Genomic DNA, 25192 nt, shown 5'->3' with positions numbered 1-25192 from the left:
GGTCGATTGATTGAATGAGAAACCCAAAACAACATTCTTGCGTGGAAGAGAGAAAACGGTGGGAAAGGGTAAAGCGTGCAAATATTACTGCACTCTCAATTAATCAATCATGTTAAAATCTTAGCCGTGAATTCTATCAGATCTAACAATACACGTTATTTCCCACTTCTCATCTAAATACCATTTTCATGTGATCTTGACCCTATATAAATGCAATTAGAAAATTTGCTCGAATATGAATCTCATTAAATATTGATGCAGCCAAAATTTATCATTCAACAACTAGATGGTTTACTACACTTTCTATACATACATATATGGATACATAAATACCGGTAAATAATTCCCGATATTACCTATGTGACAGCCCTCAAAGAACATCTGGGCAAATATTAATCTAACCTATAATGAAGACATTATACAATGCTCGCTATTTACACAAGCATGAGTGTACTTCCCCTACAGTAATCCATGCTTCATTCCTGATCTCTTGAACCCCTTACCAACGCAACTGGTTGATACTGTTGATTCACTGCTCATATAATCGAAATGGATAATGAACTAGCTATAACAAAATTTTGTGAAAGATCAAGAAGATGAATCCTCATGGCTGGACGATTGAGACCGACTTATGTGCTTTTTCGGTGAACGCACGTTTTTTAGCGTCATTGTAAGCTTTTGTCTCTCTCCTTCAACCTCAGCAAAGTCCAGGCTCAGTTGAGAATACCGTTCATGCATTTCTTTCAGTTCCGACTCCATAGCACTGTATCTTTCCTTCATCTCCAACATGTCTTTAATCAACTCATTTATGTCTCTGAAGCTTTGGAATACTGCAGCTTCATCAGTGTGTAGCTTCAAGAAAGAACTATGCCATGAAAAAGAAAAGAGCAGATAACTCATTAAATCTCAGCAACAAATTAATAACAATGACCAAAAATTTGACCTATCACATAAAAGGTGCTGAAAGAAGCACAATAACAATTACAATGTGCTCAATCTGAAATTATTTGTCACTCACATTTGAGTCAGTTTTCCATAATAAAAGCATATGACATATTTCACAAAAGGATCCTTTATAATAGTTGCTAACTTGCTAGTAGCTATCATATATATACTCTCCCCATGCTTCAATATTAGAATTGGCAACCGAAATAAAAACAGAAATTCAGAAGTGGCATATTTGGAAAGTTAATCATAAGCAATTATCAATTTAGGTTGACAATATTTTTGGACAACCCAAAATCGTATATGAATGTGACTATCAATGCTGGGATGAGGGGAGTATACATAAAACTTGAATAATGAGCCTTAAAAAGAGCAAAAGTAACATTAGTAATATACTAATATTCACCTCTGAAATTGGATGGTCGACTTTTTCTTGGCCTGCAAGGCCTCAGCAAGTTCCAGTTCTAAAGCTAGCACTCTCTCTACCGAATTCCCACTTCTTGAAAAATCATTATATAGGGAAGACATATTACCAAGTTCCTTGGTAACCTGCAGTGCAATCTTGCATCATAAAGTAGATGAACCAAAGAACCAGATAATGCTGCACACATCACATATGAACTCCATAATTACCTCCTCTAGATGCCCTTGCTCTTTTCGTAATCCTTCACAGTCTGGTTCGTCTGAGTTTTCATCTAAAAAAAGTGTATTTTCGTTTCTCATACGTTCTAACTGCATACAAACAAAACACAAGCTATTTAGCAATCCCGGTTCTCTATAACTCAAAGCCACAGGTAACGTTGAATAGGAGGACAAGGCAGTTAATATAGATAATATACTATATAACACCCTCTTCCACATATGAACTACCTTGGATGTCTCAGTTTCCATTGAATATTACAGATTTGATAACAAAAACAAATGTACAAACACAGCTCATAAAAGAAATGCGACTCTTTTAAAGAGGGCACTAGTAGCAATTATTATTTGCAAATTCGTCTGCCTTAATGTGTACGCTAATTTATTACAAAGTGTGCATACCTCCTTCTGCAAGCGGTCCATAGTTGACAATAAACTTTGTGCTTTCAGCTGGTCGTTGATAAAGGCAACGTGCGCTGAATCATTATCATTTTGGTTTGTTGTTACCCCTGAAGGGTCCTTTGTAGCTTTTGTTACCAAATCATCCTGCATATACTGTAAATTCAGTTTATAAGAGAAGGAAGAGAAGACATAACCAATAGTCCACTGTAAAAAAGTTTGAACATCAAACTCAGTGCAATGTGGACGAAAGTTGATAGTGCTCAGTATATCTCAAGACTTAAGCAAAAGCTATGTCATGTTGATATGTCTGAGACAAAAGAGAAAAAAAGTTCCCTACATATTCACCATGACTGTTCTAGTTGATAAAAATCATGCATATCAGGAGAAGGAGCAACAGTTGATATTGTGCATTAAGTGAACAAAGTGATGATGACGAATTAGAATAGCACATTTTAAACAAATCAAACCAGTGAGATAGACCAGACAGTTAAACAGAGAAGTAAAAATAGAAGCAAGGAGGTCCCAGGCATCACCAACTTATAACCTAAGTTGCAGACACTCCATGTAGGACTGCCTTGTCCCATATCGGACGTGTATTGAATACGAAGTTGCCTCAATATATTATGTTAAACTATCTCTTCTCAAATCTATATCATAAGAGAGCATGAAGAAAAGTACCTGTACTTCTGACAGATTCATAGATTCTCCATCCTCCCTTCCAATTTCCATAGTTACAAATTGAGACAAGTAATTAGCCTCATCATCCCAGGAATTACTTGAAATTCCCTTATCCAGGACTTCTTCCCTACTTAAAATTGAATTCTTCACCGAATTCTCCACATTAGGTGGCTCACACAAACCCTTCTGCAGTATACGACACCCATTCTCATTGTTTTTGGGACTTGTCATGAATGCTTTGAGATTCTCTATCTGTTCTCTCATCAATTCAACTTCATCAGCCAATTTAGTTTTTTCAACATTCGTTTCCTGTAAAGATGCCATAAGCAGCTTTTTTTCTTCCTTGCAGCAATCTAGACTCATAACTGAGCAGTCTAACTCCGCCTTTAGCTGCTCATATGCCATAAACCTTTCGCGATTATCTGAGAGCACTGACTGTAACTCGGCCTCTAACTCAGTAATCTTCAAGAGCAGTTCTTCATTTTGTTTTAATTGAGATGCTTCAGATTTTTTCCTATTCTCAATATCATCAAGAGCATCCTGTAATTTCCAGAGCATCTCTTCACCATGCTTCTTGGAAATAGCCAGTTGCTGTCGAACTTCTTGTATCTTAGATTCATATTGCTCTTTAATAAATGCTATTCTCAAAGATTCTTGCATAGCAACTGAAGATCCTTCAGCTTCTTTCTTTTCACGAGCTTGAAGATGCCCAGCATCAGCTTTGTCTTTAAGCTCCTTTAGATGTATGGACAAGTTCTTGAACTCCTCTGTCTTCAAAACCTGTTCAGAGAGCTTACGAGTAAGATCAAAGCACTGTTTCTGCAGCATTGTCAGTTCTTCTTTACATTCTGCTTCGTGAAAATTTCTATGAGCAGTCATCTCATTCAGTAATGCTTTCAGCACCAGAAACCTGATCTCCAGCTCTTCATTTAAGACAATCATATTGTCACTCTCTTTTTGACAACTTCCAAGCAAGCATTTAAGCTCTTCAACATCAAATTTGTGTTCAATTTTAGCTTTTGCATACCTTGTGTCCAAAAGATCACTCTTCTTCTTGTATTCTTCGAGTTCAGCAGCTATAACACTATTGGTATGTTCAAGAGCTTTGTTCAACGCATCATAAGAATCTGACTCAGATCTTAAAGATTCAAGAGTTGACAGCAATTTAGCATTTTCTTCAGAAAATATATGTTTGCTAGCTACACAGTCATGGAGCCTGGAAGTGAGATCAAGATTCTGGTTGTTAACCTGTAGGAGATATTGATTCAAGTACTCCAGATGACGTAGGAGTGCTTCAACATGGCCCTGATACTGCTTCATAACAACTGTACACGTAACATCAGAGGCTATTACAATTGCATGCATATCCAGTAGCTTAACTTCTAAATCAGCAGAGGATCCCTCTGCCACTTTCTTTAACTGCTCTTCGAAATTCGATAGCTGATGGTAGAGACTTGATTTTTCTGATTCCATGTCTGACAGCTTGCATTTCAATTGGCTCATTTCAGCATTTTCCTGTTCAAGATGGGTCAATTTCTGGTATGTCTCCTTCAACTGAGTATTCAGATTCAACACATCAGCCATGAGTTGATCTCGTAAGCCCCTTTGAAGAGACAACTCATCCTGCAAGCTCCCCACAGCTCCTGTTAACTTATTGACCTCTAACGTAAGCATACCAGATTCGTTGGTCTTATTACATAACGATTCAGTTAGGCTCCGGTTTTCTTGTGTTATTCTATCTATAGTCAATTTATCTCCCTCTAGCTCATTTTTAACATCTCCTAAAGCCATTATTTCTGCAGCCAGATCATTGTTCTTGGAAGTAAGTTCCAGTAGTGCAGTGTCCATCTTAGCAAAATCAGACAGAAGATCTTGGGTCATCCTTGTATATTTTTCCTCTGCCTCTGAGCTAAGATTGAGTTTATCACCAATCACCTCAAGATTTTTTTGAAGTTTCTCCACAAGAGTACTAGATGCATCTATTTTATAAACCATATCTCCTATATCACACTTCAATTTCTGCGTCACAATCTTAACTTCTGATTTTACACTGGTTAAAGAGTGCTTAGCACTATCGCGTTCATTCAGCAGATCTTCTTTCTCTTTCGAAAGTAGGAGGATTTTATCATGGAGCTTCTGCTGACACTCTTCCAGCTGCAATATAATACTCGTAAACTTCTCAAGCTCTGAGTTATCTTCCTCGGTTTTGCTGCAGGAAACCCAATCATCAACTCGTTTATTCCCATATGCCAATAAATTCTCCAATTTTTCACGAAGATAATCAACTATACTCTGCAAATATTCCTTTGCCCTGACTTGGCTCTTCATGCTCATCAGTTCTTCCTGAAACAAAGAAATTTCACTCGAAAGATTTTGCTTCTCAGCAGCAGCTCGCTCCAGCAGAGTTGCTAACTTTATCTTTTCAGCATTACAATCTTCATAATTGCTTTGGTAACTTTTGTAGTCAGCTAACAGAATCTCCATTTCTCCAATTTTCTCATCAAGAGCAATCTTTTCAGCAGAAATGCTCCTCAAATTTGCTTCCAGATTCCCATTCTCTAAAGCAAGGTCATTGCACCTTGAAACAAAAATAGCCTTTTCCTCACTGAGATTACGTACCTCATCTATCAAATTTTGCAATTTCAGTTCCAGAGATTCATTGGCCCGTGATGAAAGCTCCAGCTGCTTTGCAAATTCATGCACCTCTGCCTCTGAGAATGTACTCCCCAAAGCCGATTCTACTAAAGCTTCACGTAACGTCACTGAGAAGACATCAAGATGTACATTTGCTAGATGCATTTCAAAAAGTTCTTCCTGTATCTTCCCATACAGGTTTTCCTGCAATGCCACGGACCTCTTTAAGTCATCCAAGAGTCTATCACTTCCCAACAGCTGATTTTTGACACCCATAATATTACTTTGGGACGTCATTAATTTGTCAGTGTCAGAGCCATTAGCAAGGTCACTTGGCGCAGCATCTTGACACCCCTGAAGAAATGGCTGTGTAGCTTCTGAAAAAGTTCTATGTATGAGGTTTTCATTTGTCTCATACATAGAATGAACCTGCGAAGAAAGTATTTCAAGGTCCTTTTGTAAGTGGGTTACAGCAATTGAGTAATTTAATCTTGCCCTTCTCAGTGCTGATTCTGATGAAAGAGCTCTTTTCTCAAGCTCTTTGTTAACTGCATCCAAGTTGCATCTCTCCTCGGCAAGCTGTAGCAGCTCATTATTCATCTGTAAATGCATTGCTTCCATCTGAGCCTTAGTGGATGAAACAGTGTATATGCACGAAGAATGTTCATTTCTGAGATTCTGCAATTCACCAAGTATCTGCTTCTGGTTTTCCTCCAGCTCTTGAATAAGTGCTTCATAATAACATTCCATCTGATCCATCTTTCTCATGAGGCAATCCCGTTCAGCTTTGGATTCATCCAACTCCCTCAGAAGTTTAAAGATTTCTCCTTGCATTGCATTTGTGGCATCCGCAGAACCGGTCCCGGGAGCCAGCAGCCCTGGTAAAAGTACACCTTCTGGATGACACAACTCAACACCTAGACCAGTATCTGACATGACATGATCAGTTTTAGGAGAACTCATTCCACTAGCATTTGTCTTTACTTTTCCAATTGATAATCCACCAAGCGGACAAATAGAACCCTCAATTCCATGTTTGAGATCTTGCAAGATATTGAACAATGCCTCCAGATCTGTGTGCAGAAGTGCTGAATCCTTCTCAATATGCACCTTTTCCTGAACTTCTCTCATTTTATCCTCCACAACTGAAATAGCCTGCAGCCATCTCAGCCTCATATCTTGCATTAAATTGTACTGATCTGCTTCTACAGTTCTTTTAGAAATGGGAGGATTCATCTTTATATTCTTTAGCCATTCAAGATCATGTTTCAACCTAGAACACTCTGATTTGAGCAAAGATACCTCTTTCACCAGTTCCTGGTCTGCAGAAATCTCAATTGCCAAATTTTTTGTTATGTTCTGTGCTTCAACACCTATTTCATCAGCATAACTTTGTACAGAGCTTATTTCCCGCCTAAGCTCATGGATAGACATATCAGCTGCTTCCAAGGCTCCCCTAAGTCTGCTGTTTTCCTCATAAACCATTGCCATTTCGTCGTCAGTTGAGTTTTCTGCACCCCACCGAGGGATCCAGTCGCTGGTACCATGCACCAAAAACTGATGATCAGATGCCCCTTTCTCAGTTCTAGAGCTTTGAGTCGGAGAAACTCCTCCAGGATCACCAGAGACTGTGCTTTTGACACTGTCGATTTCCCGAGTGCTAGATTTTTCATGCTTTTCTGCACTCAAACTTCCTGAAGTATTGGATGATCCATCAAAGCCAGCAGCTGAGTCTGCATACTCCTCACTGATGCCTGATTCTTCTTCAAGTGATGGCAGCTCTTTAGGTTCTGGCTTCGGTTTAAGTCTTGGGTTCACCTACACATATAGGAGATATAATTAGAATTTGTAAGATACTGCACATCTAATTATATTGCTTTTACGCTTTTATACTTAAAAAAAATATATTGCTTCATGTTATAGGTCTACATGCCTTTCTAAGTATGAAAAAAGTATAAATAAACCAATTATAAATTACAGAAGAAAAATATTCGAGCCCAATATAGACTTGTACGCACACATAGTTTGTGAAGTATATTTTATAATTTGAGCTGGATATCCCTGTCATGTGAGCCTTCCAGTTAAGATCGCTCAGACAAATAACACAGATTCATTTTCCTGAACATTCTATTTTGAGTTTTCTTCTTTGGATTCCTTTTTGAGATCTTCACCACAAGAGAAAAAACACTAGAACACAGGCAATAATATGCCTTGTTGGTTGGAACTGCAAATTTTCTCTGCTTCTTGCCACAAACATACAACTCATAGATAGATAAAGAAATACATGGAACTGGATATTTGGCTACTATCCTCACAGATAAGGGGCAAAACAGTTTCTATTATATATGCTGTTTATTATTTCTATTTTGATACATACTGTATTTATACATTAAATATTTCATTTAATATATATATATATATATATATATATATATATATATATATATATATATATATATATATATATATATATATAGAGAGAGAGAGAGAGAGAGAGAGAGAGAGGAAACTAAATGATGTAAAATGGTCATATAAGCTGGAGGAAACTGCAGTTGAACAGAAATATCAGATAATTCACTGGTCCAAGAAAAAGAATAGTTGAGGCAAACAGCACTTTCACAATATCATTTCACACTCATTCGGAACTCGTATGCTCAACTTTTCATGTTAAACATCAGCCATATAGTATTATTACAAAATCTTATATAAGACCGTCTTTTAATAGTTTATGGTAAGATAGGGGTAACTTTTGGTCCTAAAGGGGTCACTTACAGTAGAAGTGGCCTCTTCAAAGTAAAATTTTTAACTTAAAAAAGTCACCCATTTAGGGTAAAAAGTGAGGTGGTCTTAAAATAACTTTGTTGTAAGTCCTCTTTACACAAGGCTTACTAATTAGTACAAAATCTGGGTCGCTTTGGTTGATCAACAAACTTCCCGATAGTTAAGGGAGGGAAAAAAAACAAGAATAAAAGACATTCTACAATGGGCCCTGACATCTTGGACTTTTCTTAGAGGATGACACTGACTTTTAAACAACACGGTGTTTCTATATTCTTGACAACCAATTAAGACGTAACTTTTTTTCGTGTATTTGCTACGAATGGCTTGTTGAAAAACAAACTTTAAATTTAGGATGTTATATTTAGCTTTCTTTAATTAGCATTTGTTTAATTTAAATAGTGGTTTGTGATGAGAACAATTATCATCCTTTAATTATTTAGAATTGTATAACTATATATATGTAACATTTCTAATCATGAAATAATAATAAAAAAAAACAGAAGCCTGAGAGAGTTTAACAGAAATAAAGAAAAGGAGATATAAGGAGAAGTTTTGCATTATAACATATATCTAAAATTATATTTTTCTTATCCTGGGTTGTAACTCATATTTTTTCTCTTTCATATACTCCTATAATTATTTGAGTTAGCAATTCGTAAATTGTTATAACTCCTACATTTGGTATCAGAGCCACGTGATCGTTTCAGTATCAATACCTGAAAAATGTCTACCAACTTTGTCCAACCACAAGTACCCCAATTGTCCAAAGACCAATATGAAGATTGGTGCATAAAAATGAAAGCTTTGTTTGGCTCCCAGGATTTATGGGAAGTTGTAAGTGATGGTTTCGAAAAACCATCTGATGAAACAAAGACTTCTTTAACCAAAGAACAAAAAGAAGAATTGAAAGAAATCAGAAAAAAAGATCAAAAGGCATTATTTTTAATCTATGCAGGTTTGGATCGTGAAACATTTGTGAAGATATCAAATACCTCCACAAGCAAAGAAGCTTGGGATACTCTTGCAACAATATTTAAAGGTGTCGAGAGGGTTAGGAAAATCCGTTTACAAGCCCTGCGAGGTGAATTTGAAGAAATAAAAATGACAGAGTGAGTCTATTTCTGATTATTTTTCTCGGCTTCTCACGAATGTGACACAACAAAAACAAAATGGTGAGAAGATGAAGATAAAAAAATTGTTGAAAAAGTTCTGATCGATTAATAAAAAATTCAATCATGTATTACCAGCAATTGAAGAATCAAAGGATATTGATACATTATCAATAGAAGAGCTTATGGGATCACTTCAAGTGCATGAACAAAGAATTCAGAAGAATGATGGACCAGCTGTAATCGATCAGGCACTTGAATCAAGATTCCAATCAAATGAACGAAGAGGTGGAAACCGACAAGGCAATGTTCGAGGACGCGGAGGTAGAGGTCGTGGTAATAACTACCAACCTCGCAACCAAAATAATGACACAGGTTTTGGTCGTGGTAGAGGGTTAACAGAGGAGGAAGAGTTTTCAATGAACGTGGTAAGGGAAAAGACATTCAATGCTATAATTGTCAAAAATATGGACATTATGCATCTGAATGCTGGGCAAAAAAAGATCAGGGAAATCATTTAAATTTCGCTGAATCATCCAAAAATATGAGGAAAGTCCTCATTGTTACTAGCACATGAAGAGGCTAGTAATCAACAAAATATGTGGTTTTTCGATTCTGGTGCGAGTAACACATGTGTGGAAAAGAGAATATTTTATTCACCTTGATGAGAACGACAAGGAATGTAAGTTTGGGAGATTCATCCAACTACAAGTTAAGGTAAAGGGAAAATAGAATATTTCAAAGAATGGAAATGAAGAATTATTTCAATGTTTATAGTGCCGATATGAAAAGCAAATCCTTAGATATTGGGCAACTTTGAAAAGGGTATATTGTTCATATGGAGGTAATATCTTCTCTTAAAGATAAAGTGGAAGACTTATTGCTCAATCAAAAATGGCGAAGAATCGCATGTTTCCGCTGCAACTTAACACCGAGTACAAAATGTTATTATGGTGTATGAGAATGATCATGGAAATGGCATAAACGTTTTGGCATTGCATTTAATGGCCTAAAACTTTTGCAATCGAAGAATATGGTGCATGGCTTGCCTAAATTGAAGATCCTAACAGTTGTGAGATATGCACGGCAGGAAAACAAGCAGACTTCCATTTCAGAAGGGATTATCATGGAGAGCGAAAGCACCATTGCAATTGGTACACACGATATTGTGGACCATGGAACCGATATCTTTGGAGGTAATCGTTATTTTATTACCTTCATGATGATTATAGAGGAAATTGTGGGTGTATATGTTAAAGAGAAATCAGCGCATTTGATACATTTATGCAATTTAAGCTCGGTGGAGCTTGAAAGTGGATAAAGTTAAAACCCTAAGATCAGATCGAGGGGGTGAATATATCAAATATATTCAAAAATTATTGCAAAGCGAGTGGAATACGACAACAATTCACAGCCTCCTATACACCACAACAAAATGGAATTGCCGAAAGAAGAATCGACAATTCTAGACATGACACGAAGCATCTTGAAAGAAAGGGGATTGCCAAGCAATTCTGGGCAGAAGTTGTTGCTGGACAACTTATATTTAAATCGTTGTCCTACGAAAAGTGTGAAAATATGACTCCCAAGAAGCATGGAGTGGTGAAAACCAAATGTTGAACATTTGAGAGTATTTGGGTGCATTGCCTATGCTCAAATACCGAAGCAAAAAGAAAGAAGTTAGATGATCGTGGTGAAAAATGTATTTTTATTGGATACAGCTCACAGTCCAAGGCTTACAAATTATATAGTCCAATAACTGGAAAGTTAATTGAGAGTCGGGATGTAATATTCAGCGAAGGAGAATCTTGGAAATGGGATGACCAAGAAAAAGAGAAAGAGAAAATTGTGTTTGAAGGGTATGATGATGTTAAGGAGAGGAGTTCTGAACAAAATCCACCAAACACTCCACAAAATAATAATCAGTCATCATCACCACCATCGCCATCAACTGGAGGTTCAAGTTCATCATCAAAAACACCTCTTAAGATGAGAAGCTTAAGAGACATCTATGAGAATACAACTGAAGTTGAAGAGGTAGATTTATTTTGCCTATATGCTGATCATGAACCAATCAATTTTAAAGAAGCCGCTGGAGAAAAAGAATGGATATCTGCTATGAAAGAGGAGATTCATTCAATAGAGAAAAATGATACATGGGAACTTGCTACATTGCCAAAGGGCCAAAAGGCTATTGGTGTGAAATGGGTATATAAGATCAAGAGAGGTGCTGATGGAAGCATTGACAGATACAAGGCAAGACTTGTAGCAAAAGGTTACAAGCAAAAATACGGGGTTGATTACGATGAAGTATTTGCTCCCGTAGCTCGATTAGATACAGTGAGATTGTTAATTTCACTTGCAGCACATCATAAATGGAAGATATACCAGCTTGATGTTAAATCTGCATTTTTAAATGGCGTTCTTGAAGAAGAAGTTTATGTAGAACAACCTGAAGGTTTTATTATCAAGGGACAAGAAAATAAAGTGCTTCGGCTGAAAAAGGCACTTTATGGTCTAAAGCAAGCTCCACGAGCTTGGAACACACGTATTGATGGATACTTAATCCAGAATGGTTTTGTTAAGTGTCCGTATGAACATGCAGTCTACGTGAAGAAGAATGGTGATAATATACTCATAGTAAGCTTATATGTTGATGATCTATTGTTCACTGGAAAAATGAAAGAATGTTCGAAGATTTCAAAAGGGTCATGTTCAAAGAATTTGAAATGACCGACTGTGGGCTGATGAATTACTTTCTTGGGATAGAAGTACAACAAAATGAAGATGGAATTTTATTTCACAAAAGAAATATGCAAAAGAGATTCTTGAAAAGTTTAAAATGACTACATGCAAACCCATGAGCACTCCTGTCTCAACAGGAATAAAGATGACGAAAGTTGGAGAAGGAAAATCAATTAATCCAACTTTGTACAAAAGTCTAGTTGGAAGCCTAAGGTACTTAACTATCACAAGGCCTGACATTGTATATGGAGTTGGGCTTGTCAGTAGATACATGGAAACACCAAAAGAATCACATTGGTGCACTGCAAAGAGAATAGTAAGGTATATAAAAGGTACCTTAGAATATGGAATGTTTTATGCTTATGGAGATGAAGCAACATTATACGGCTATTCAGATAGTGATTGGGCTGGAGATCAAGATGAAAGGAAAAGTACAACTGGATATGCTTTCTATCTAGGTTCAACTGCTTTCACTTGGAGTTCGAAAAAGCAACCAGTGGTAGCATTGTCAAGCTGCGAAGCAGAATACATAGCAGCTTCATCTGCAGTCTGTGAAGCAATATGGTTAAGAAATCTCCTACAAGAACTTGATCATGTTCAAGTGAAACCTACGACAATACACGTCGACAATGTGTCTGCAATAAAACTTGCTAAAAATCCAGTTCAACATGGAAGGAGTAAACACATTGATACTCGTTTTCATTTCTTACGAGATCAACTGAAGCAAGGAACAATTGAGCTCAAGTATTGTAATACCACTGAGCAAGTTGCAGATATTTTTACAAAGCCCCTATCTCTGGAAACATTCAAAAGGTTGAGAGAATTACTTGGTATGAAAATTAAAATTTGAGGGGGTGTGTTGAAAAACAAACTTTAAATTTAGGATGTTATATTTAGCTTTCTTTAGTTAGCATTTGTTTAATTTAAATAGTGGTTTGTGATGAGAACAATTATCATCCTTTAATTATTTAGAATTGTATAACTATATATATGTAACATTTCTAATCATGAAATAATAATAAAAAAAACAGAAGCCTGAGAGAGTTTAACAGAAATAAAGAAAAGGAGATATAAGGAGAAGTTTTGCATTATAACATATATCTAAAATTATATTTTTCTTATCCTGGGTTGTAACTCATATTTGTTTCTCTTTCATATACTCCTATAATTATTTGAGTTAGCAATTCGTAAATTGTTATAACTCCTACATGGCTAAGATTCATCACCTAAATGTTGGGGTTATTGGTGGAGTCGGGCAAACTTAAGGAATCGGAAGCAGGCCCAAACTTCTCAGCTGCCCGGGCATGATGAACTGAGCTCCGGCGGGCATTCAAGCCAAGGCGGGCGATCACATGCTCGGGCAGGGTAACTTTTCTGACCTATGAGGCAATAAGGTAGTCCTTCTCCACCCCACCCCACCCCCCCCCCCGGGAGGGCAGCCCAGAGGCTCGTGCGGGCGGACTGCCCGGGTGGGCTCGCTCTTCTTCCCGAACGTGCATAAATTTAGGGGTCATGAGGCAAAAAGTTGGGAATCTTGTTCCCCGGGCGAGCGGTTTCTCGTGCTCGTCCGGGCAACCTAGACCTGTCGGGATTTTTTACGGGTTTCAGCTCTAATCTCGACCCTTAGATTATTTTATTCCCCTTAGAGTATATAAACCCCCCCCCCCTCTTTCATGTTTTAGGCTAGTATTCACACAAAGAGAGATTTCCTAGGGTTTAGTGAAAGATGAGTGAGAAAATAACATTAAACTCATCCATTAATGCTTGTATTATTCATCCATTATTACCATTAACCAAAGGTGCAAGCTTGGTGGATTTTTTATCCCGGTGCTCGGGTTTTCCCACGTTATTCGGTGTGTTTTCATTGTTTTCCTTATTGTGATTGGTTTCATCAATTTCCATTAGTTGTTGATTAGTGTTTTGCTTAGTCTAATTCTCAACACTAAATCCCTCTAGTTTAACACAAGGACACTATTGGATTCATTATTCGTATTTGCTTGAAATTTTCTCTTTTTCATGCTCCACAATCTATATAGTTATCTTACAGAAAATTAAAAGCATTAAAATTTTCCGGTGACCTTTTCAGAATCTGGTGAATTATAGAGGCCATCAGGCCACAGGACAAAGGCTACCTGTCAATGATGTTAGATTAGTAACATTGCCAATTTCATAAAGAAAGTTAATAAAAGGTTACGAGTTACCATTTACTCCCTCCGTTTCATTTTAATCTACACACTTACACTTTTCACGCATGTCAATGCAAAACTTTGAGGACATATATCTTTAATTTTGTATTTGTAAAAATTATGAAAAGTACATATTAATAAAATACATGTTATGATGAATCTAACAAGATCCCACATGACTATATTTTCATCCGCGTATAAATCACAAATGATGGTCAAAGTGAAATTTGTGAATAGTGTAAAATATCAAAGTGTGTAGATGAAAATGAAACAGAGAGGAAGAGATAACGCAATATTATAGCAGCACCATGAGAATTTTGGAAAGTGGCCAATCGATGTAATATTCCGTATTTTGGGAGTTTTTATTTTATAAATAAGAAAATATAAAGAATAAAAAGAAAGTATTTTTAATATTATTTTACAGAAAAATATAGTTTGGGTAAGCCTACAATTATAATTTAAATATACAACCTACTTTAGTACCTAATTATATTTTAATTCGGTTTTGTTTTAATTTGCAAATAAATAAAATAAGACATATGAATTTGACTTGGAAACAAATCCTATTAAACCTAAGTTACTCATGCTATAAATAAGAAAAAGAGAAAAAAAATTATTAGAAAACCCTATTCTAAATCCGCCGTTTTTCCCCGGAGAATTTTTCTCTCTCCTCTTCCACGTTATTCTCCTCCCCTCCTCCTTTTCTCTTCTTCTCTCTCCTGCACTATCCTCCTATCTCCTTCCTCGGCACCGATACACTGCACCTCGCCCGGAGAGTGCGAGGTTCTGCCGGAGGTATGGACTCAGGTTCGTTTGAGTGGCGCTCGTGTGGTCGCATTCGGAGTTCGCGTAGGGTGGTTCAAGTGTTCGGGTGGTTGCGCGCGAGTAGGCGTGAGTCGTTCGAGCGGTTCGAGTGTGGTTGTGTCGCGCATGTCAGCCGACCAGTCGGAGGGAGGTTCGAGTAGTGGTCGGCTAAGTGGCACCTATACGGGGACGCATACGGGTACAGGGACGAAAAACGACAAAATCAAAATTTCCGAAAACGGGTACAGCTATGATTCGGCAAAAAAAAATGTTAATGCATTTTAATGAAAAATATTAGGTTCAGTTTTTCCTACATAGATCTTCGTTTATTTTTGTACAAAAATATTAAAAAAATATACACATAAAACATATAAAGAATAAACTTTCCTTTTAAGAATATATAAAAATATACTTCACCGAATAAAGCATATAGGATTATGAATAATTTGATTTAGCAAAAAAAACGAAAAAGAAGAAAAGAAGCAGTAGAGAAAGACAAAGTGCAAAGACGACAACTTTTTTTTTAGAACTACTGATAGCTATACTACACCTATACACCAATAACACCACCCTCTCTTCTCACTTTCACGTGACATCTTCATTAGTTTAACCATTCCCCTTCCCTGTCACCACACTAAAAATAAAAAAGTAAACCAAAAGAAAAATTCACGCATGGCTATATGGAAGACTGCCGAGAAGGTCTGCTGCTTGCCGGAGTGCCGGACTTATGGAGATGCGAAGGAGAGTCGCCGGAGATACGCCAGAGCACAACAGAGGGAAGAGCGAGAGTTTCGAAGGACCCAGATGAAGACCCCGTACCAATTTATTTACCTCGTACGCACGTGCCTGAAATCGTTTTGGGTACGAATCCCAGGCGAATCCATCCCGTACCCGGTACGGGAAACGACGCTTGGGAGGTGTACCCGTGCTTCATAGGTGGTCGATGTCGTCTTGGTCGTCGGTGTTCTTCCGGTGGTCATTCTCTCTCTTTTCTTCTTTAAATTAAATTATACGGTTTTTTCACCAAGTACCCCCGAGTTTTCAAAAAATTCACTTGGTACCCTCCAAGTTTTCAAAATTCACAGGGTACCCCTAAGTTTCATACTAATACACGGGGTACCCTTAAATGCCCTTAATGACTAACGACATTAACCGCCGTTGGTCATTAACCGTAATTAACATCTAATTTCCCCTAATTAACTTGAATAAACTCTAATTAACCTAAATAAACACTAAACCCTAAAACCTAACTAACCCTAACCACCACCCAGCCCCCCTCCACCACCACCCCCCACCACCACACAGCCCCCCTCCCCTTCCCTACCCCCACAGCAGCCCGACCCCCTCCCCCCTCCCCGCCAGCAGCCTGACCCCCCCCCACCCCCGGAGCAGCCAGACCCCCTCCCCCCACCCACGCAGTAGCCCTCCTCCCCCACTTAGTTCAGTTCAGCAGTCCCCCCACCCCTCCCTCCCCATCGCGCCCCCGACCCTCCCCCCCACCCCCGCGCCCCCCACAGCACCACCCCCTTCCATTTTCGCACCCCACCGCCTGCGCCGCCCGCAACCCCTTCTTCTTCTCTCTGTTTTTTCGCTGTGGGGTAGTTTGTGTTTCGCGGAAATTGGAGGAGGGTGGTGCAACGGGGGTGGGGGAGGGTTGCGAAAATGGAAGCGAGGTGGTGTCGTGGTGGCGCGGGGGTGGGGGTGCGGGGGTGGGGGAGGGGTGAGATTTCGGGGGCTGCGGTGGTTGGGGGAGTGGGGGGGAGGGTGGGGGCTGCGGTGGGGGTTGTGCGGCAGGGGGTGGGGTGGGTGGAGGGGAGGGGGTGGTGGTTGGGTGGTAGTGGGGTTAGGGTTAGGGTTTGAAATTAGGCGTAATTAGGGTTTAGTTAGGTTAGTTAGGGTAGTTAGGTTAATTAGGCCTAATTAGGGTTTAATGAGGTTTAAGGCTAACGGCGTTAACCGCCGTTAGTCATTAAGGGCATTTAAGGGTACCCCGTGTATTAGTTTGAAACTTAGGGGTACCCTGTGAATTTTGAAAACTTGGAGGGTACCATGTGAATTTTTGAAACTCGGGGGTACTTGGTGAAAAAGCCGTAAATTATAAAATCTGATTTTGTTATTCTTATGTATCTTTGATTAAGATTTGTAATTATAAATAAAGTATAGAGCAAGTAAAAGAAATGAGATATATAATTATATTTATAGTTCTTATGATGATTCTAGTTCTCAAATGTGATTTTTATAATACTTGTGTATATAATAGTTTAAGCATTTTCTAAATAAAGGATAGTATATAGTAAAAGTTAAAGGAAGTTAAATTTATGATTATACTATTAGTTCTTAGGATGATGTTATTTCTTAATTCTTATTTTATAATACTTATATATGGTTGTTTAAGTTTTGTGGTTATGAACAAGTATAATATAAGTTAGAAGAAATCAGATTTTGCAAACATAATATTAATACCAAAATACGTTACTTTCAATAAAGTTTATGAAAATAAAGTTTAAACAACAAAATTGGTTATTTTTAATATTCAAAACATCACATTTTACATAGTTAGATAAGCTGATTTTTATGATAATAATATCAAGGACTTGGCACTGAAAATACTTTTATTATTCGATTAGGTCCCGATTTCATAAGCGGAACGTTTTAAGTAGTCAGTGAAGATTCTCCATTACAAGGTAGGCACGCATACTAGTTCAATTAGATACGTTAGTATCATGTTAAGTTATAAATTGTTTTATTGGAACCTAGAATCATGATAAGGAACTATTGTTGGTTGTGATTGATGAGATTGTTTGGTAAAATAAAATCAATTCAAAATCTGTATGTATTTCCTTATTGTATGACTTATGAGTTGGAATGAATTATTATTGGTATGCATAATTATATCGTATCACAAGCATGAAATGAGAAGTAGATTGGAATCCTGTGATTTATTCTTGTAGCAAGAATGTTACAAGAGGTTGTCTAAACTAAAGAATTAAGCAATGTATCTAAGAAGGAAAATTAAATGATTATATGTTTAATGTTATGTGAATGAATATCATTAAAAAGGATTTGGCGATAAACTTGTAGTTGGAATCCAAACTACAAGTAGTGAACAATGGGGAGAGTGTGGGACTTGTTCTACACTCCTACACAGGCCTACTGTGATGATAGTAGTGTCCTTATAAATTTTGATAACTCAAGTAGGCGGAAGGTTCCATACGATCTTGGGGGTATGCATACTAAGGTTCCATCTAATAGAGCAAGTTGTCATTAAGGATTAAGTAGCTCATATGATTCTAGAAAGATGATGGTTCCCATTTGTTGCCAATTAAATTATAAAAGTAATAAAATGTAATACTCTAGTAGTATTATGTTTAGAAATGATTCTTATTATTTTAATCATGCTTAGTATATTATTTCAGTGTTTAAGTATGTACTCAACATAGCTCATTATTTGTTGACATGTGATGAACCATTGATATTCAATGGGCATTAGGTATGTTGATGATGATGCATGAGTTCGGGCATATAGGTGATACTCTTTGTCATATAAACTTTTTTAGTGTTCTGATTGAACCTTCTAGAGTTTGTTTATGAATTACTTAGTTAATGGTTTTAAATAAAAGGGTTCAATAGTGATTCTCGAGTTGTAGTTAATATTTTATTTCCGATGCAATTTTGTTTTCATAATGAGGAATGAGGTAATGCTTTAATTTCAATAAGTCTTGCGTTTCACCGTGGCGGTAACACTCTTAAAGTCGATGCAACGTAATTTAGACGTGTATGGATTTTGGGGATGTTACAAAAACTGTTAGGTGTGCAAGAGCCCACTAGTAGATATTGTTCTCTTTGGATCCTAGCCCTCAAGGATTTGCTTTCGTCCATGACTAAAATCCTACTCAAAAAGGCCTCTACTAGGTTCAGGTGTCCACCTCTTAATAAAGAAGGCTTCGTTCTCCTGAACTTCCGATGTAGGATAGCCAAGATCTTAGGCACATTCTCCCCTCCTTTAAAGAGTATGCGTCCCCGTAAACACTACAGGACACCAGAATGAGCTCTGATACCATCTATAGTCTGAAATACACGCGTCATGATGGAATTTCCTAATTTATAATGATAATAGAGGGTCATGGCATTCTGATTTCAGTGATCACAATGGAGGCAAAGCAACTGTTTAACATATTGTCTATGTTACTTAAACTAGGGTATTAGTGTCAGTTTCATGTCCAAGTGCAAGACACGACTATCTTAGGAACATTGTCCATGTTATGGCAATGGAATGTAGAGACTAGAGAATCCATATCCATGTGTCAAATATTCGACATGGGTACTTGATAGAAAAAAGAAGAGTTTGAGGAACCTAGCATGTTTTGAAAAATATGTTGGTTGGGTAGACTTATCAAAAAGTAACTTAACTAATTATCAACTCTAGCCTAGGTAGAAACTCTAGGTTTTGCAATTGATTTTCAACTCAATTTGCCATGAACATTGAATTCATAATATTTATCAATTGGATTAGAGTTTACGGTCAATTTCTTGTGTAAAACCAAACAGTTCTGGTTTTGGGTTTACAAATTACAGTATCACATATTTTAACTATCAAAATATGATTAATACTCTCATGTTAATGTGATAGTATGTAGTAGAAATTACAAACATTAGCTTGTTATAACAATAGTATAGTGATTAGTGATAGACAGATTAGATCTGAATTGAGAGAATCCTAACCAGGTACCATTCAAGCCAACCCAACATGACTTGATTGCTAGCTTGGCTCAAACCTATCATTAATTAGGCTAAGCCACACATGTGTTCCAGATAAATACCTTAGGAACTTGATGCTTCAAAATCCCCGTACATTTTTAATGTTAGCCTTTATCCCCAAACCTATGTTTCTTAATGAGCTTAAGCGCACAATGGGTAATTGACTACCATGACACAGGTACAGTCTAAAGAAAACCAACAAAACAAAAAGCAATCTAAATACCATTAATCAAGAATTCATTAAACGCATACTAAGATGCAAGATAGTCCCAAGTCTTACTAACTTGCAATAATTCCATGGACCAGACGTCAAACATATAGTAATACATAAACAATAATTGCTCTCATGTGGTTGAAACATATGGGATATTTGAAATATCATGGCAAAATGCAACAATTCAACGTTTAGCACTAGTGAACAAGCATCTTAAATAAAGACAAATGTTAAGAATATATGAAAGTTTCATACCTTATCAGTACGAGAAATCACCACATCCCCTGGTGTAGGCAGTTTTCCACTATCATGATCAGTGTTTGTCTGGAACCCTCTGTCACTAACTTCCCTCTGCTGTTCAAATTCCCTGAACACGTAAATGACAAATTATGACCTACTAATAAAATACTGGCATTATTAACCTCTACAAGGAGTCATTTTGCTGTACCTGAAACCAGTTTTAGAAGTCAAAAGCTGCACTGTAACCTGTAATTGAATCACAGTTAGCGCCTTTTCTTATGAGCAATACTTGGTTCTTTAAAAAATGAAAGGCATGCTTCAAAAGAGGCACTCAGACTAGAGGCGTCTACACAACTGCCAAAACTCCCACATTGGTGTCTGGAGATCCAATGAGAACTCACTTATCTCTATAAAGTGAAGACAGTTTCCAGAAAACCCTACTGTTGAATGAAGAATGAAAGTCATGGAAATATTGACCAGATGCAAGGAAGCATATAGACTGAGGTGAAAACCGACGTAAATGTTCATATGACACCTGCCTTTCCCCACGAATACCCAGAAAAAAATAAGAAAAAAGAACTACTTGATTCAACGCATTCAGATCTTTTATTCTTCTTAAGAGCACTGTCCAATTGGCCATTGCTACCCTCGCTACCTCTATGGTGCACTTTTGGAGCCACTAAATGTTTACATTTGCACTGCAATTTAAGTACCCAATAATCATAATTCGTGAGAACTAACACCAGAGACAATTAAAGATGATGATGATGAGAATCTGCCCTAACGCACACCCTTCCCCCAAACAAAGAAAAACAATAAACAGGATTAAGATTGTCTTGTTTATGGAACATCATGGACCGAATTCATGATATCCTTTGAAGTGGGGCCATGTTCCTCATTAAATTTCCAAATATAAGTGCTATATACATATATGTATATAATGCATATATGTATACGTATATACATACATACAAGATCCTTACATGTAATATAGCTCCAGAATCAGACCCCTGGAGGGGCAATGCAATAAGCGTGGGCTTCAACGCATCAACATAGTCAGAAAGATTTATGCTAGCTTCACCAAGGAGACTAGACCGTGATGTTCCCTGATAATAGCAAAGTAAAAAGAACAAGAAAAATCAAAAACCTCATCAATCATGCAGAAAAATCCATGAACAGGTCTATCAGCAATATCCAAATAGAGGAAACATAAGAAGCAAGTGGCACAATTTTTACCATTGCCACAAGAAGTTTGTAAACTTTATCTTCAAATTGTTTTGTTTTAGCGTCTTGGAGAAGTCTTGTGCTTTCATAAATAGGATCTGCCCATTTGCAAGAGCCATTTCTAACATTGCCTTTGTTAGTCTTTGCTGTTGCCTTGCCAGAATCAGCCGGAACTAATGAAATGAATAAATTATTCCATCCAGTTTGTGAGATCTGTATAAGACAGATATATCACTTCATTGAGATCAGAGGTATTTAAAAAATTCCTTTCTGTACACTAATAGTGGTGCTACATCTCGCATAAAGGAGCATATGGCAACCACAACAATATCAACATTACCCCTACACCTCAAAAGAGGCATCCATCAATGCCTTCATAGAGCAAAGATATTAATGCCCGACATATTTGTTCATGTGTCTACATAATAAATGACCTGATTTGCTGAAACCCCCCCCCCCACCAACACACACACACAAATACAAGTGAACAATGTTCTGGAACACGCATACTGTCGCAATGACATAGTAGCGACTAGCGACTGTAGCGTACAAGTTTTAAAATTAGGTATCATATTGAGTCCCCATAGCTTTACATGTACCAAAACATACCATCCTACAAGTGACACAATTCCATGTAAAACCACAAGCATGCATTAAGAGTTAAGTGTATTGTTGTGACAAATGCAATTAACGAAACAATTAATGAACAATTGACACAAGGATTTAACATGGTTTACTAACAATGTGTTAGCTACGTCCACACAACAGCAGGGAGGACTGATATTTATTAGGTTTAGGAGAGAGTACAGATCACAGAATAAAGGCAGGAGTTAATTATAGGGTTTATATATGGTGCTTAAACAGAATCAACATAAATCGAACCTAAAGCATAAACTCAATACTACTACATATACCGAAACGGTTTGGGCGCGTGCCCCACACCTCCACCAACGCGTTTCACCCCTAGACCCCGACTGGGTGACCGGGCAGCATAGTTCGAAAATACAGTTTCAGTCACTATCATGGTAACGATTATGGTGATGTGAGAACAGGAATTATGCGGTTTTCGTACCGCCAAATATCGGCCGAGACTATGAGATATCTATAGAACATGCCTAAAACGTGGTTTATACACCTTTATGATGCGAGTAATATCAGTTCGATAGATTTGAAAACCTTTACGATAAGGACGACATGATACTATATGGGGGCTAACTAAGTTCCATACCGGTTCTCATGGACCGCTATAGACCGTCATGATCAACTCATGCGAGTAGATATCGTTGACTAGGAATGAGTCGACGACGATACCGGCATACATATCGTGCCGGCCATATTGGAAAGGCTTATCGGTGGTTCCCACTTGGACCATCATTAAATGAGCCCGGTCTGTTCTTAATACTTAACTAGTGAGCCTATGGGCCTAAAGATAAGTATCAAAAGAATATAGAATTGTATTCAACCAATGGGAGCAGTTTTCTACCTAGCTTAGGACATTGTGGCTCCTATAAATACCCCATGATTTGAGTCATAAGGTACATTCACATATACTAATATACTCAACTGGAGATATACCGGCTTTCATCCTTTACTGACTTAGGCATCAGAGGGGCGTTCCTCGGATCAACCCCTGAGGATAGTTTATGTGTTCTGTCTTGCAGGATATCAAACAGACGGACATACGTGATTGAGGGATACCGATTTACCCCAACAACATTTATTCCATACGGAACAGATACGATGCAGCCTTGTTTTGACACCATGCCGGGAAGCGAGATCCCGTGCTTGGTTAATCCTAGCGCCCAGTAATTCAAGACTTCAACATATTCAATTCCAACAAGCAAATAATTGTTTGTATGGCCATATGGTGGTGTCAAAAGCTTAATGATCTAGTAATACACTTAAGATCAAACATAAAAAGCATTTGGTCATGCAAAAAGAATAATTTTGAGCATCATCATTAGTTCTTAGTTCTTATATTGAAGGATTATGCTCGCCGAATCCAACATAAAACAAATAGCTTCAACTACAGAATGTCATAGTAAGCAAGATGGAGAGCTTCATTAGTATGCATTGCAAATATTCATACGAGAAAACTTACATGTGTAGCATGGAATTGAAGTCGAAATACAACTTTTACTTTGGCTTTGTCAGGTTTCCACTTTGTAGCCCTTGACATTCTTGACAATCAGAGTGTCATAAAGGGAAGACCATTTGACTAATTTTATGTAACCCTGTTCAGAATTTCATAATGACATTTAGAATTTCAACCAATTTGCACTGAGACCAAATAAGACCTTCTTTGGATGCCATTAGCAATAAAATGATTATTATAAATAAGCAAAAACAATGTAAGCAACTATCCTGTTCCCAGATACCATTCAGTTTAAGGAAAGATGTCACTATTTCAAGAATGACAACTTTAATAAACTGCTACAAGATGGGAAACAAAATCATACGACAATCTCACTAATTACTTCTGTGATTCATTACTCATTCGCTTTGTACTTACAAATACTGATGCAAGTCAACAACCTCATACAACAGTTCCATTATTTATTTGAGAATTAAAACTTTACAACAAAACCATGCCACGCTTTTACTATCTAAGAACCCTCTAGAACATAGCTAAGATATAAAAAAAATTATATTTCAAACAAACCAGAATGTAGAATCATCTTTTCTTTATCAAGTACATCTACAACCAAATCCATTAACTTTTAAACTACTGTAGGTCACTTAAGCTACAGTCCCCTTAACTTTTAATAATTAAAGTACATCTACAACCAAATCAAATAGAAAATAAAAAGCAAGTATATTCAGATTTATTCATTTCTAATTAGCTCCAAATGTGCAAAAATGCACTTAAAAATCAGCAATCCATGGCATCAAAAAGACAATCCAAAAGCAGATCGCACTTCACATCTAAATAGTATAGAAAATTATGCAATACAAACACAACATTCCCAAAATATTACCTCTGAAAGTTCAAAGTCCAAACAATTAGCTAAAAAATTTGAACTGGGTTTTCTTCAAATGACCCAAAAATCAGCTCCTACTTCTCCCAATTTCAGCAATGTGCTTTGAATCTTAGGAAAAATCACCAACTGGTTACAATATTGCAACTTGGTTATTGATCGATGATGAACAGACAAGTCCCAAAAAGTCAAGAACTCAATACAGAACTCAGGACCAACGTATGAATAGAAAAAGAAGAAAAAAAATCCTTATTTTTCTTTATAAAAAAAAAAAAAGAAAAACCCATAAACCCAAATTATAAGACAGAAAAGTGTTGTCAAGTACCTAATTTGTAGATCTTCAAAAAATTGGGATTTGCTGGGTTTAACGTTTGGAGCAAGCAAGCAAAAGAATCTTGAATTTGAAGCTTTAAGTTACGAGGATGATTTTAACTGCAGAGTAGCATTTATTAAGTGTGTAATTCAGTTGGGAGTGATAAATAATTAGTGGGGAATGAATTTTTGGTAAGTTTGTTGAGGTTTTTATTAGAGAAGAAATAAAATGAGCAGGGTTTTTGTGTGATTATTATTACAGTACTCAGTAGGAAAAAGGAAAAAGACAGTTTGCCAAAGAACAGTGAGAGCTCACGGATTTAGTTTTTGTGGATAGTGATTTTACTCATCTTCTTGTGATTAAAGTTAGTGATTTGGTGTTTAGTTTTGAAAAATTAATATGTAATGTAGATAGTAATGTACTGATGTCTTAACTCTTTTTTACTGTTTTTAAGGCACATGAGAATTGAGATGATGCGAAGATGGGTTGTGTAGACTGTAGTGTCTCTCAAGATGACGTATTTAAAAAAAAGTCTTCAAGGT

At 37.1% G+C, this 25192-nt stretch overlaps 1 protein-coding gene across 4 annotated transcripts; it reads right to left on the bottom strand.

Annotated features, from left to right (window-relative positions):
• Positions 1-224: 224 nt before the first annotated feature.
• Positions 225-25056, bottom strand: LOC104905685 (uncharacterized). 4 transcript variants are annotated; one of them, XM_010694288.4, is made up of 12 exons: positions 24663-25056; positions 24338-24466; positions 23461-23593; positions 21372-21572; positions 21119-21241; positions 20344-20381; positions 20151-20262; positions 2665-7116; positions 1987-2139; positions 1579-1677; positions 1352-1494; positions 225-865 (listed from the first exon to the last, which is right to left on the bottom strand). In XM_010694288.4, the coding sequence occupies exons 3-12, from the start codon at positions 23536-23538 to the stop codon at positions 589-591; spliced, it is 5676 nt and encodes a 1891-aa protein (XP_010692590.1). In that variant the 5' UTR covers positions 23539-23593; positions 24338-24466; positions 24663-25056; the 3' UTR covers positions 225-588. The 4 variants fall into 4 exon arrangements, with proteins under 4 accessions (XP_010692590.1, XP_010692592.1, XP_010692591.1 ...); XM_010694290.4 differs by having other exon boundaries at positions 1987-2130; XM_010694289.4 differs by having other exon boundaries at positions 24338-24448.
• Positions 25057-25192: the final 136 nt, after the last annotated feature.

The sequence above is a fragment of the Beta vulgaris genome, chromosome 1 (genome assembly GCF_026745355.1).
Source record: "Beta vulgaris subsp. vulgaris cultivar EL10 chromosome 1, EL10.2, whole genome shotgun sequence".
Classification (NCBI taxonomy): domain Eukaryota; kingdom Viridiplantae; phylum Streptophyta; class Magnoliopsida; order Caryophyllales; family Amaranthaceae; genus Beta; species Beta vulgaris.
The sequence above is the reverse complement of the archived record's forward strand: the minus strand, read 5'-3'. Positions and strand labels throughout refer to the sequence as shown.